Source organism: Harmonia axyridis, chromosome 3, assembly GCF_914767665.1.
Source record: "Harmonia axyridis chromosome 3, icHarAxyr1.1, whole genome shotgun sequence".
Taxonomy (NCBI): domain Eukaryota; kingdom Metazoa; phylum Arthropoda; class Insecta; order Coleoptera; family Coccinellidae; genus Harmonia; species Harmonia axyridis.
In genome coordinates this window covers 6,867,194-6,882,939 of record NC_059503.1, presented here as the reverse complement: position 1 = coordinate 6,882,939, position 15,746 = coordinate 6,867,194, and the positions used below count along the sequence as shown (strand labels likewise).

General features: G+C 33.8%; 1 protein-coding gene across 1 annotated transcript; it reads left to right on the top strand.

Moving 5' to 3' along the window:
* The first annotated feature begins 2,253 nt into the window (after nt 1–2,253).
* Nucleotides 2,254–8,965, top strand: LOC123676006 (activating signal cointegrator 1 complex subunit 2 homolog). The gene is made up of 2 exons (XM_045611639.1): nt 2,254–2,404; nt 8,033–8,965. Exons 1-2 carry the CDS (start codon nt 2,393–2,395, stop codon nt 8,663–8,665), a joined length of 645 nt encoding a protein of 214 aa, XP_045467595.1. The 5' UTR covers nt 2,254–2,392; the 3' UTR covers nt 8,666–8,965.
* The last annotated feature ends 6,781 nt before the right edge of the window (nt 8,966–15,746 follow it).

The following is a 15,746-nucleotide window of genomic DNA, read 5'->3' as shown; positions in this document are numbered from 1 at the left end:
ATGTCACACAGCTCGTGTCACAATCGATTTATTGAAGGACACGTTTGGTTTACCGCCTAATTTCACGTTTGGGACCTGTCACTTGGCATCCAAGATCTTGTGATTTAACTCCGCTAGACTACTTTCTGTGGGGCTTTGTAAAGTCATTGGTCTATGCGGATAAGCCACAAACCCTTGACCATTTGGAAGACAACATTCGGCGTGTTATTGTCGATATACGGCTACAAATGTTGGAAAAAGTCATCGAAAATTGGACGTGCACATTGGACTACATCCGAGCCAGCCGTGACGGTCATATGCCAGAAATCATATTCAAAATGTAATGCCACAAGATTATCTTGCGGATAAATAAAATTCATGTCAATCGAATAATTCATCGTTGTTTTGTTGCACTTTAAAGTTCTATAGCTCTAAAAAAAACACTCTTTACAATTGTCGCATTTGGGGCTCGGTAAATCTATGGATGCTTGTTGAAAAGCCTCTCTTTGGTGCGGTTTTTGGGATGGTGGTGTGATTGTACCTTACTTATTCGAAAATGAGGCTAGTGCGCAACTGTAACAGTACTCTACCGAGCTTTGATTATTAATTTTTATGGCCAGAATTGGAAGATATTGATATGGATGACGTTTTACACCAAGCCATTAAAGTTCAACTAATCTATTGATGAATTTAAGTACCTACTATATGTCAATGAATTCATGCATTGTTCTTATATTTCCAGTGAATAATATCCAATATTTACCGTGATCAGAAATGTAGGCGTACTTATTCAAGTGAGAAAATGGGTAGGTCTATCCGCCCTTTCCACACACATTAACATTTTTGTTACTACAGTAACATGTCAGTTGCCTTGAGTTTTATATTTCCAATTACATCACCTAACTGATTGTTCTCAATGAAATATGTAAAAGAATTTCGAATATAGCAATAAAACAACTGGATGGAATCCTTCAAAGACAGGAACTTAAATATTCTCGGGCCTTTTTAGTAAAATATTAGAGACATTCGGCTTTCGCTGATTTCTTTTGATTTCGAAAATATGAAAAGCATATTATCATCACAAATTCAATAATAATGAATGCCCTAATAATATTTCATTTTTGAACATATTTACATTAATTTTCAGTCGAAATCTCAAACTTTATTGCATTCTGCTGCAACCCACTTTTGAATGTCGAAATCCGAGAATTACATATTAAAATTATATTTCTGCACGATCCATATACAGGGTGATTCAAAAGCCAGGCCATAACTTCATGATGTGATAGTTCTTCAAAGTAAACTTTTTTATATCTCGAAAAATAGAGATCGAAAAAGAATTGTTGAAAACAGTTCGTCCCAGCGGCTTCTAAGAAAGGTTGAAAAATCGGGAAAATCAAGGAATGGCTCCAAAAAGCTTCTAAATTGGAGATAAAAACGAAAATGACAGACTCCTCGAATCATTTCAAGAAGTAATGTTCTATAAACATGGGATTTTTTGGCGTTTGATTTTTTGCAGTGTTTTTTCCCTTCACAAGATATTCAATTTAAATTGAAACTTTGAATGCATATAAACAGGGTGATATTTTTTCTGTAACAGTGCCTGCTTTTTCCCTCCAGAACATTTTTTTGTGGTGGTTAATATAAATGTAAAAGGGAACTTTGCACCAGTACTACACTTTTTGGTTTCTTGTAGTTTTGTCTTATCTGCTATCGATTTCGAGAAAAAAAATCCAAATTATTATGAAGATCTATGTTAGTGAACTGTAATTAATGAATTAATTATTATAAGTTTTGTTTCTTATTTACTCAGTCTGTAGCGAATATGAATGAAGAGTCGAAAAATTAGTAGAATCATCACAAAAAAGTAGGACTACAAGAAACACCCAAAGCGTTTGTAATAGAACTTTTTTCTTTCAAATTATCCAAGGACTCTCTCAAATTTACTTGAACGAAACTATAATTTTGTCACTATGTTTACATTTTTCAAATTTTAGATCGGGAATGGTTCTAAAAATAGTAGGTATTTCTTCAGAAAATTAGGTATATTTGTATGTAAAATTCTGTGGTGTTTTTCCGAAATACTAGAACTAAATAAATCGAATTCTTCATTGAGAAATCTTGTAGATTTTATCAATCTAGCACACCATCCTATTTTCGAATTGTAAACCGATGACGTCACTTCCCTGAAAGAAAAAATCAACAAACATTTTCCACCCATGAGACTGCATCTTCTTTATCGCGTCCACGTACCATTTCAGGACAAAAACTCCTTCGTAGGGAGTGTTTCACTTAGACCAGGGTCGAACTCGCCAAGGTTAGGATCCTGGTATAAAATGCAGAGGGGAAAGCGGGCAGTACAGTACTGGTTTGCCTTCTTGGTAGACCGTCAGTTGTTCTCACGCACGCCACCATGTTTTTCCTTGTGAGTACCAATTTTCGTAACTCATTTTCAGTGTTTCCAACTTCGGAAAAATTGGACGTGTGAAAAAAGATGGATTTTTACGATTTTTTTGTCGAGTTGCTGTTTTTTCGTGATTGTGCAGTATTTTTGTTTCATCTCAATATTCGACTTTGAGTTTTCCAATCGTTCATTTCAATTAAGAATTATTTACAACGGTCGGTTTTGAGAAATGTTTATTATTGTGATCTTTTGTTGTGAGAATGAAATTAGCAATCTTTCAAAGGAAAATTGATGAAAATTTTCACAGTTTGACATTTCGAGCAGTTTTCCGAGTTGATTTTTGCAGGTAGTTCTCAATGGATATTAACTTTCAAAATTATAATGACACTTTGGGGCTATGATTTATGATATTTACAAATGCTCCCTCAAATTAATTGACATTTTCTTATGCTTTTCCTTCTTTGATTTTCTGAAATGGTGTGAATGACAAGTTGAAAATTTCAGTTTGATTTTATGTTGAATTCTATATCAAGAAGGTGCCGCCAATCTTTAATCCAAAAATACCGCAAATACTGCATTCCTTCCATCAAAATAATGTTTTCTCCTACCATTTTTCCAGATTCAGTTCTTGTGAAAAGTTGTAGGCTGTTAAAGTTAAAAGAAATTGTTTTTTCCCTCTGTAGTTTTCACTGAATGAAATTAATGTAAAGTGTAAAGTTTTCTATAACTATGAAGCAATTATCATTTTTGTTCTACTCCAATGGTTTTCATTGCAATGCACAAAACTGTACGAAATCAACATAAAGAAATCAATTAGAGATAGTCAAAAATCTTTATTAGAACACCCAATCATTTCAGTGAAGAAAATTATTCCTTATCGTTTCCACAAAACACATAATTTTGAAGATATTAATAATTTAATGATTATAGATCCAATCCTGAGCAAAGAAATGCTTTGAACTACGCTGTTGTTGCTGTGCCTTTCTTGAGGGATAGTTAATTTTCTCATATTTGCAAAATGAAACTGCTACAAAATTAATGATTCTAAATAGGAAGGATACAAAAAATTGATTCGTATGCATTTTGTCTTCAATAAAATCATATGTCTGAAATACAATGTTTTCTGTGATCCGAATTGATTGTCTCAATTTTTTGCTTTTAATTTTTCATCCGAGGCGAATCTGGAAAAATGGTGAATGAAAAAAGTGTTTTATTTTATGAGAGGAATCTATAGTTACATTCAATGTTGAACTATAAGAATCACCCATGTTTCCTTGATGTTTTGCATTCAAAATTCATTGATCGCGATAATGAATTTCTGTGGTTATTCCGTTCATTCTTCTACATCTTGTAGAACAAAATCGTGCGAGAATATATCAGAAACGCACAGTTTTCGTGGTTATATTTTATTATTATATGTTGGTACTCCGAACTTTCCGCCACGGCTTTATCTGTCAGTTCATCAATTTGCCTTAAAGAAATCAGTTCTGCCAACCAACATTTTTCAATGCAAAAATCACTAAATGATATTCATGGAAATATTTCATTAATATCAATAAGAATGCAATGAATTAGAGAAAATAATGTATAATACTCGTACAGAAGGCTCATTCTACCACTCGTTCATTCAAAAACTCGCCACCTCGTGGCTCGTTTTTGAATTTGAACTCGTGGAAGACTATCAATGCCTTCTGCACATGTATTATAAATAACTATTCTAGCTGAAAGCTCATTAAACCTTATTTACTTCCTCAATACTGCTTCTGATTTTTAATTGAATTGACATTGAATTCTTCATAACTTACGAAATATGTGACCATCAGTTCATACTGGAGTTGCCTTTAATGGCGTCAAACGAAGAAAAAGGATACCCGGATAAAAAAATCAGGACATGCTCACGCAACATATCCACTGATTCAATCTTCCTCTCTAGGCTGTAGATAAAGATCGATCTATTTGTTAGCAAAACGATTTCCGATAAAGGTTAGTTTAGCATAGGAACAGTAAGAAGTGAATGTTGCACTTGCATCAACTGTTTGATATTCACGTTTCTTGTAAGTGATCTCTTGCATAATACCGTTGCAGTTGGCGACATTTGATTACAGGCTGACCTTTGAATCGAATTGTTTTTCTACCGTGATAAGGAAATAACGGAAAATACCGGAATTGTGTGATAAAGGAATGTACTAGAGGGCGTTGGTGGAATAAGCAGTAATAAAGGGTGTTTTTTTTAGAGCTATAGAACTTTAAATTGCAATAAAACAACGATGGATAATTCGATTGACATGAATTTTATTTATCCGCAAGATAATCTTGTGGCATTACATTTTAAATATGATTTATGACATATGACCACCACGGCTGGCTCGGATGTAGTCCAATCTAGACGTCCAATTTTCGATGACTTTTTCCAACATTTGTGGCCGTATATCGGCAATAACACGGCAAATGTTGCCTGCCAAATAGTCAAGGGTTTGTGGCTTATCCGCATAGACCAATGACTTTACATAGCCCCACAGAAAGTAGTTTAGCGGTGTTAAATCACAAGATCTTGGAGGCCAATTCACAGATCCAAAACGTGAAATTAGGCGGTCACCAAACGTGTTTTTCAATAAATCGATTTTGGCACAAGCTATGTGATATGTTGCACCGTCTTGTTAGAACCTCAGCTCCTGGACATCATGGTTGTTCAATTCAGGAATGAAAAAGTTAGTAATCATGGCTCTATACCGATCACCATTGACTGTAACGTTCTGGCCATCATCGTTTTTGAAGAAGTACGGACCAATGATTCCACCAGCCCATAAAGCACACCAAACAGTCAGTTTTTCTGGATGTAACGGTGTTTCGACATACACTTGAGGATTAGCTTCACTCCAAATGCGGCAGTTTTGTTTGTTGACGTAGCCATTCAACCAGAAGTGCGCTTCATCGCTAAACAAAATAAAATGGACGTAGTGCGCGATACGTATTCCGCACAGAACCATTATTTTCGAAATAAAATTGCACTATTTGCAAGCGTTGTTAAGGCGTGAGTCTATTAATGATGAATTGCCAAACCAAACTGAGAATAATCACTTGACAGCTGTCAAATCGGTCGCCATCTTGAACAGAAATGCCAACTTAAAGTTATATACCTCGAAAAAAAACACCCGTTATAAGCGCCAGTTTATATGCATAATGATTCTGGTGGTATAAAAATTCGATTCGGAATTCGGAAAAATGATCCAGCCAGAAATGTGATGGAATAATTTATTTATGATATGAAATGCATGTAATTCTCGAAAATTTATTTTTAAAGTATTCACATTGCATGGAACCCCTATTCTATGATCGGCACCTTACATAATTTCTGTGAAAATAACGTGAACTTGAATTCTGTGATCTTGACATTGATTGTCAAAGTTACGTAACCTTGAAGAAATGATCTATTCTGATGTCTTCGGGAACCTCAAGTAATAAACATAGATAGAGGGAGCATATGTTATTTTCAGTAAGCAAATTTTGTCCCCAACATGAACTATCAAATTTGACATGAAGCGCGCGGAAATGAAAACATATCAGTGATACGATATATCACTCAATTCGCGAGTTTCTCCACAAAGAACTCACTTCTTATGTCCCATAGTGAATTAACGTTTCATATTAACTCGAAATATATTGAAATAAATACATAAATATATTAGAAATTCAGAAAAAAAACTTCTAGCGCGCTAAGCGACGTGAAACAAAAGACGACACTTGGAGAGCAAAAGTTGCCAAACCTTGGATTCCAGCAGGATGATACAGAAAATAATGAATGTTCTGCTCATTATAAATTCGACAATTAGGAAAAATATCGGATTCCAAATGATCAAATTTGCATATTTAATCGGGAATCACTCAAATAAATATATTTCATTCAATTTAATATACATTCATAACGATATAGTAAAATTGTGGATTTGAAAATATATCACAATCCGACAACGTAATCTAACCATGTTGGGGACATGTGAAAATTGCGTATACTCCCTCTATCTATGTTTATTACTCTATGTTTCCTTTATATTCAGTAAAAATTAAAGCGGAATGTTCCATCCAGCAATCTCTTTATCCAAACGCATGACCTGAACTCCATTTGGCTTTTGGCTATGCCCAACACGTTGGAAACTCAACAAATGTCGTATCTGATGCCTGAATAAATCCAGCTGAAAGCTAATGGCCTAATTCCCGCTCCCCCAAATTAGAATTCCGACATCGAGACAGGCATAGTGGAACAGTAGGCCATGATCCTGTCTTCCACATCGAGCATCTGCGTTTTCCCATGGTTATATGTTCGAATTGGATACAGAAGGAGCCTCCAAGTTTCTTTTTAATCAACAAAGCTGCGTTACAGCAAATGACTTGATCTGCTTTGCAGACAGGGTGCGTCTAATGTGAGCGGTTCTCAGACGTTTCGGGCTTTTTAGGCATCCCATTCGTAATTGGGAGATTTCAGATTTGGGAGGGGAAAAATCGCGTTTGCTCTGATACTGAACGATTTTATATGATGATGTTCAGTGGTCTTTTCATGTTTTATATTCTTCTTTCAAAAGTACGATATGCACTGCGTCCGTAAAGTATGGAACAAATTCATTTTTAGCTAAACAGACCATTTTGAGAAACAATTCTGAACTACGTCGCTTTTTATTTCAATTTACCGTATTTTAAAATAATCATCCAATATACAGTGTGAATTGCTTTCGAGTAATGACGTCATCGTCATTTTTTTTTAATGAAACACCCCCATTTTGTCTCAATTTTGCGATGGCTCTAGCTGAGCTGATTCTAAAAATGTATCACATGTTAATTCCAATTGGCACAGGGTGGACAAAAATACAAAAGTTTTGTGTGTGCTCATAAAGTAACGCGTAACATTCTTTATTAGTTAAATTTACAATATTATCAAAAATACTTATTGTCTAGCGGCAATTGGTTTGAATGTAACACCTTGTAGTTTGTTACATTTTTAGATTAATAAAAATGAGCTGTTCCCAAAAATGTTTGTTACTTGTGGTCTAGCAGACAGAATATGAAAGAAATTATTTATTACTAATTAAAAAAAAAACATTGTGTTCTAGTTTTTTGTGAAATGTCATTATTTGTTTATTACCGCTAGACAATAAGTGTTTTTGATGATATTGTTAATTTAACTAATGAAGAATGTTACGCGTTACTTTATGAGCACAAACTGAACTATTGTATTTTTGTCCACCCTGTACCAATTGGAATCAACATGTGATACATTTTTGGAATCAGCTCAGCTAGAGTTATCGGAAAATTGAGACAAAATAGGGGTGTTCCATTTAAAAAAATGACGGTGACGTCATTACTCGAAAGTAATTCACCCTGTATATTAGATTATTATTTCAAAATACGGTAAATTAAAATAAAAAATTGACGTGCTTCAGGATTATTTCTTGAAATGGTCTGTTTAGCTAAAAATGAATTTGTTCCTTACTTTACGGACACAGTGTACAAAGTTAAAGACGCGAATGATATGAGGTCGTTATTTAGTTAGGATCACTATTCGAATATACACGGAAAAAATTTTGTTTCTAATACTCCAAATTTCACATGGAGGCAAAACTGGAATAGTATTATAATAAAGCAATATTTTTCTTCCAGGTCTTAACTGTAGCCTTAGCATCATCAGCTCTGGGTCAACGTTACCAAGGCGACCCTAGAACAGCAGCCATTTTGAACGAACAAAGGTTCCTCAGCGCTTCTGGACAATTTGGAGCCGCTTACCAACAAGAAGATGGAGTTCAATACAAAGAAGAAAGTGACGCTGATGGAACAAGACATGGATCTTACTCCTATGTTGACCCCACTGGACAAAGAAGAACAATCTCATTCACTGCTGGCAAGAATGGGTTCCAAGCTAGCGGTGATGGTATCCCACAACCACTTCCAACAGTTCTGCCACAGGCTCCACAACCACAGTACACTCCGTTACCACAGTATAACTCCCCGGACTACCAAGACCAATACAGGGGTCAACCACAACAGCAGTACCAACCACAGCCCCAACCTCAACAGTACAGACCACAGCCACAGTACCAACCACAACCTCAATACCAGCCACAGCCTCAGTACCAACCTCAACCACAACAACAATACAGGCCTCAACCACAACAATATAACCCCCCACCACCACAATATACAACCACACCAGCTCCACACAGGTTCTATCCACCAGGAAAACTATCCTTGAACAGGTCTCCTGATGGTTTTAGTTACACCTTCAAACAATCTTAAGCTGGACTGATTTTTGTGATTTTTTTTACGAGATTCCTCTGTATATATGTCTGTAATTTTTAGGTGTGCTTTGTGATCCTAGAAGTATCTCGAAATCAGAGATGAGGCTTGGTTGTTTTGTGGCTGTATTTTGATTTTTCGCTGAGTTGAATCTGATTTCGTTTAATTATGCTGATTGTTAGGTGGTTTTGTATTTTTCGAAATTTTTTTTTTATTTTTGTTAGATTGGTTGTAATTATGTTTTCGAGAGATTATTAGAATTTTAGATGGAATTGTAATGAATAAATGATTTTTCGAGTACTTGTTTGTTTGTTTGTTCTTCGTAACTATTTCATGTTTTATTTATATCTTTAACATTTTTTACATAAAGAATTGGATAGCTCGAATTCAAATGAATAAGAATTATATACTATATATTCATTTTGGACTGAAAGAGTTATTTAAAGAGAATCTATAGATATGATTGAAATATTGGTTTTTTCCAATAGGCAAAATTCAAAATGGTTATAATGACAACTCTGTGTATTGCATCTGACATTTCTTAGGTCATATATGTTCAGTAGGGTATGCCATTCAATTATGGCAAGATACATGCCTCAAATTGTTTTGAAATTGTTGAATTTTTTTCATCAAAGTCAGTCCTCATTTGTGAATATTGAGAGAAATTTGAGATTTTGACACTGGTAGGTACTCTTGTATCGTAAATTCACTTTCAAATTTGTTCACAATACGACGAATAGTGAGTCAATTATCTGAAGAGTGTATCTCTCTATGATCAATCTAACCTAACCTATTGAACACAAATGACATAAGAAATGTCAAAAAATAATACAAATGATAATTACATTAATTTTGAATTGACTCTATGTTACTCTATGTCTAGAGTGAAGTAAATTTATTGATATTGAAAAACAATAACCTCAAAATGAGTATTTTACTAGAAGAATTCGATTTTTTCATCTGCCACTATCCTAATATTAGAAAAGTGTCTATAGCGTTTATTTTATGTTAATTATATGATCTGCATTGGAAAGTTGACCAGAAATCCTTGAAGGTTGCCACTGTACAATATTATTTCCGTAAACTCGTTGGAATCAGGTTGGGTGTGGTCTCCTTAAGTCATTGGAAATACCTGACAATTTATTTTTGGATACTTCGACAGAAAAAAAGCATATTATTATTCAGGGTCGATGCTTATGGGGTCTACCAGGAAATTGGAAGAAATGATTCAAATAATTTGAGGTGACCGACTATTAAACTATGCTTCAAAATAAAAACACTAGAAATGTTATATTCAATGGTTAATTATTTCCTCCTATTTGTAAAATATTTGTCAATATACAGGGTGTCGCAATGAAAATTTGAGCCCCTCCTAAGAACTCTGAGAATTTTCGAATATGAAAAGAACAGTTTGTTTTCTGTTTTTAAGGGGGACGAATTTCCATCAAGAGTTTTTTTTTAAATCCCCCCTTGAAGGTGGTATTAACCTCTAACATTTTCTGAATAGAGAATGTTCGTTAGTTTGAAAGTTACGTTCTGTACACTATCTAGTTAAAATTTTCAAAATCAGTTCATTATTCAAGTAATAATGTAACACTCAACTTACCGTAAAAAGGTGATGTTGAACAGATAGTTGAACCACCCAAACGTAAGAACCTAAGAGTTTTGAAGAATCCAAAAATAATTTTCGAGTTATGTTTTAGGGGGAAAGAATTCTTATGACGACATTATTCCCAAAAAACCACCATAGGGTGGCAACAATCTCCAACATCAAATCGTTTCACCTTTAAATAAACAAATTTGAAAATTTCAGCTGCGATGTTTAGAGGACAGAAAAAACTAAACCATATCCAACATTTCCTTCCTACGTTGAAAAAATGTTGGGAGTTGTGAACTATTCTCTGTCTCAGTTATGGATTCGGTCTTTATCTAATGAAAATTCAATATATCATAGATAAAATAAAACATAATTTCCACTATCTCTGCTATGAAGTGAAAGAAGAAGTATGCTACAACCCCCTTTTTTTTCAAAATAAATAATATATTAGTAAAATTTGTTTCATACTTTTGGATTACCCTGTATTTTTATGTATATTTTGTTGATCAATGTAGTTCTTTTCAATGTAGATTCGAATATATCAACGGAAACTTAACTACTATTTTGTGTTTTCCAATATTGGAATAGCTACTGAAATAAAGAATAGAAAAAATTGATTGAATTCAGATGGCGTATTAGGTTATGGAAAATTCAGCTCTATTAAATGCTCGAGAAACTCACTGCCATCTATTCACAAACGCAGTAAACAGTGAAATTTAATTTTCAATGGAAGGTGTGTCAATAACATATAGGTATTCGATTAAAGCTTACTATATTAATGGAGTCATTATGATTTTATAATCGTTTTGTAGATAACTAGGTATTTAGTTGGTTAACTTTCCTATAGATGGTTTCTGGTTCGATATAATTTATACAACGAAAACTGTTCAAGTGAATGGAGTATTATATGAAATTCAATGGTTTTCCAAGCAATTTTACATGAAATTTGATGAAATATCTAGAAAAATAGATTTAATATGAGTTGATTTCATTCAATATTCATTAATCCTACAAAAACCGTCTAATTCCATGATTCTGTTCTCAGTCCTTTATCTGACTAAAAAATAATAATTCTAATAATTTTTGATTCGATTATTTATTTATTGGTTCATAATTTTCAATATGGAATTCTTAAAAAAAAATATAAAAATTTATTTTTATTTTATATATTTTTGGGTAGTGTAAAATCTTCAAATCAACTTAGCGTTCTCAACTATGGGAGTTTATGATATATTATGATTAAAGTTATAGGAGGTAGAGAGTCAAATATTCTTGTTTATGAATATAAAAATGTCAGGAAGAAATATAATTTTTTTCTGTGAACGATTTGATCTTCTTCATAAATTGCTCACAGTGAAATTGGAAAGAAAACTAAAAATTCAACTTTTCGGTTTCTTGTCTTTTCTCCATTCCAGGGAAAATTTAAATTCACTTAAACTCCTTCTAAAAACTATCCATGGACAAAAAAAAATGAAAACCAGAAGTAAAAACAAACAATTTCGATTTTAAAATAAATGAGCAAAATTTCCACCTCTTGTTAAAATCTACTTTAACGTCAAAATTGTAGTTTATTTTCATTTTTGGTTGTCTATGAATAGATTTCAGAATGAGCTGAAGTGAATTCTTCGAAAAACGAAGACCAAAAGTTGAATATTCAGTTGCTGAATTTAAAAAGCTACAGAAAGCCAGTGGCGTACTTTTTTGTTCAATATTGTTGGCTGTGGTGCTCACTGAGACCACTGAACCTTATAATTTTAATTAAGTAGGGCTAAATAAGCTCCTTCTCATTTCAAATAACTGTATACAATTTTAAATTAATCGGTTTAAGAATATTTATGATATTTAGAATTACCGTTTTGTTCAACTTCAAAGCTGTGTATCTCAGAAAATAAAGCAACTTCGAAAATCAGTGTATGAAAACTTTTTCAAAAAAGCTAATGAATCACTCTCTGGAGTTTCATTCCGTAATAAAGAACCTCCCTGTGTATAAGTTTAGTTGCAAAATGGCGAATGCGTTGCATAATTGAAAAATTGTTAATATTTTCTCAACTTACCACAAATTCCAGATAAGATAGGACTTAATGTATTCCCATTTATTCTTATGCATTGGTTGGACTGTCATCTCACTGAATTTTATGGCAGTTCATATTTCACAATCATAAACTTGACTGAGAAGTTATTAAACTTGAAACGTTTTCTATCAGATTTTATTTCTACCTGATTAGCATGAATACAAAATACAAACTGTGGTATACAAAAGCATAACAATCCCAGCTCCCTTCCTCATTTTCTGTTTCTGTCTTTACTGAAAACTAAAGCGGAATGCACGATGTGGCAATAACGCTTTATCAAGTCCTTTAGCAAAAAGAAATGGCGATCGCCACCACCCGTAAATTATTTATTTACGAGTTCACACCTAGATATCTAATGCTTCTATAATTGGCAATAAAAATACAATTATTTCATGGATCTAGTGATTAAATCAGTTGGAGTCAATACTGGCAATAAATCGAAATTGTTTTTAGAATTGGTTCTTCTAATTGGATAGAAATATATCTTTATTACACTTTGAGGAATGTTTATATTTTATCTTGAATGAAGGTTGGAGAAAAAACTGATTAAAAGGAATTCAGGAATTATTTTATAATTTTAGATTCACGACAGAAAAAATTCAACCTTCTCTGAGTTATTTTTTGTCCTAACACTTCACTCAGAAAGTCTCGTAAGTAAAACAATGCGCTTTGTAATCAGCAGCATTGTCTTGATTAAAGAAATTTTCTTTTGCAAGAAAAGATTCCAGCCACCGATATCTTGTGATTTAACACCTTCAAACTTTTTTCTTTGGGGTCATGTGAAAGATAAGGTCTAACAGGTCAATTGAAAAGTCCCCGGTCTACCATAGTAAAACACATTTTTTTGGCAAAATTCGATTTTATTATTCACCGTAGTTGCTTTCGAGGGCGATACAGCGATTATAGCGATCTTTCTACTTTTCGATACTATTTTTTTGTAGTCCGATTTGTCTTTAGCTTCAAAATAGGCCTCACTTTCGGCGATTACTTCTTCATTGGCGTTAATTTTTTTTCCAGCGAGCATTCGTTTGAGGTCTGAGAACAGGAAAAAGTCGCTGGGGGCCAGATCTGGCGAATACGGTGGATGCAGAAGCAATTCGAAGCCCAATTCATGCAATTTTGCCATTGTTTTCATTGTTTTGTGATACGGTGCATTGTCTTAATGAAACAGCACCGTTTTTCTTCAAATGGGGCCGTTTTTGAACGATTTCATCCTTTAAACGATCCAATAACGTTATATAATAATCGCTGTTGATAGAATTGCCCTTTTGGAGGTAATCAATGAATGTCATACCTTGTGCATCCCAGAATACTGATGACTGTTGTGTTTTTCCTCGATGTGGATTCGGTTCATCGTGTGCAGTCCACTCAGTTGACTGTCGATTGGACTTCGGAGTGAAATGATGGAGCCATTTTCAATTCATTGTCACATATCGACGCAAAAATTCAGGTTTATTGCACTTAAACAGCTTCAAACACTGCTCAGAATCATTAACACGTTATTGCTTTACTTCATACATTAGATTTTTTATTTACTTATTTGTTAAGTCAAAAATTATGAAGAAATTGAAAATGAAGATGAACTTTGAAATTGTCACAATCAGCTTTTAGGGATTTGTTAGATCAAAAGTGAATAATTGTATTTGTTTTATTGATGAATATTCAACCCATCCACCAACATTAACAGCAATCGACTAACATATTAACCTGTATTCATATTCGTTCAATTTCTCAACAGTAGCGTACAGTTTCCTGGCCATAAATAGAACAAGAAGATTAATTGCACATGTCACAGAAAAATAGTGACTTTCTGTCCAATACTAAACGTTCGCCATAAAGTACTCCTGCTCAGAACCTATTTGTTCAACTTGACATTTAACACGCCTCTAGAAGTATTCTCGAATAAATATTCTCATGTTTATGACTGGAATTCTAACTTTAACCGCAGCAATTTCCAGAAAAATGTATGGTCAATAGAAAATTATTTCACAGCGGGATATATTGGCTTCATGCTGCTACCGTTTTTTGCATGACTGGCACCACAGAACACCGAGTGTTGCGCTTGAGGTTGGAAGGTTTTCCAATAAGAGGTTTCTGAATTTGTTTTTGAATATTTGACAAGTAAAAACTATGCCATTATCAAAAATGAAATGATACTTGCTTCAACAATGCATTGAAATTGTTAAAATTCATTACACAAATGGGGAAAATTTTGCAGGCTTAGTTCGCAAAACTAATGCATTGCTGGAAAAATTTCAGCTATTTGGGAGAGTTAGTGATGCGAAGAATCGAAACCGTGTGCGTCGCTCTAGAAAAACTTAGACTATTGCTGCTGTAGCCCGTAATGTTGACGAAAATCCATATTTCTCGATTACACCCTATTAAGGCTTTCAAATAAGTTCAGTTATCACAAGAATTCAAGCCGATTGATCAGGATTGAGTACTATGAAAAATTTTCTTCATTGTGAAAAAATTAAGAAAGGACAATCGTAAAGTCAACGGCTTTTGAATGCCAATTACTGTCTTGAAGAATATGTACCTATACAGGGTGTTCCAAATTAAGTCGGCACCATTGCCAACTCCGTTATTATTGATGCTACGATGTCGGCTAGATGGGCAAACTGGTAGCATTTTTAGTGGCCTTCTCGATGCCGAAAAGAAAAACAAAATTGACAGTCGCGTTGTCATAATATTTCATAAAATGTTATTTTTTTCAGTGGAACAATTTATATTTTTTCATGCACCCTGTATACACAGTTTTTTGTTTTTCGCATAAATGAACGAGTGTTCAAAAGCTGTTGATTTATGGTATGGTCTTTCATCAGATTTTCTACTTACTTGTCAAAGGAAACAGCTTGCTATGATTTTGTCTCGTTTGAAACTAATGTTGAGTTGAAAACATCATAGACCGTTTAGACTACAATTATGTAAGTAGAATTCAATTCTGCCAACAAAACTGAAAATATCAACATCCAAATCGAAGAAAACTAAAAGGTTTATAAAATGAAGAAGAAGAACACCCAAGGGATTCTACTTCCTCTGTTATAACCATAGACTTAGCAAAATGATTCATTCGAAAGTTCTCTCCTAACCGATCTGCATCTGATTCTATTCGCAGAAACGTGCCTAATTGCAAATCTAAACAATTCAAGCTTACAACATATCTGACCGCCTCAATAAAGGCATTTATTCAACGTACGGTATGAACCAATAAAATATAAAATACGTTACAAATGTTTTAATTAGGTATAATACCTGGTCTGCAAGTGAAATAAATATGTAAAATGTTTGCGTTAACATACGTCGATATCCAGTGTCGATAGGTATAGTGCTCCACCAGTGGCGGCACATCGGAATTTTTACTTCTTCTTGCAACATATTGAAATTTTCCAATAGAAGATTTTAAGAAGTT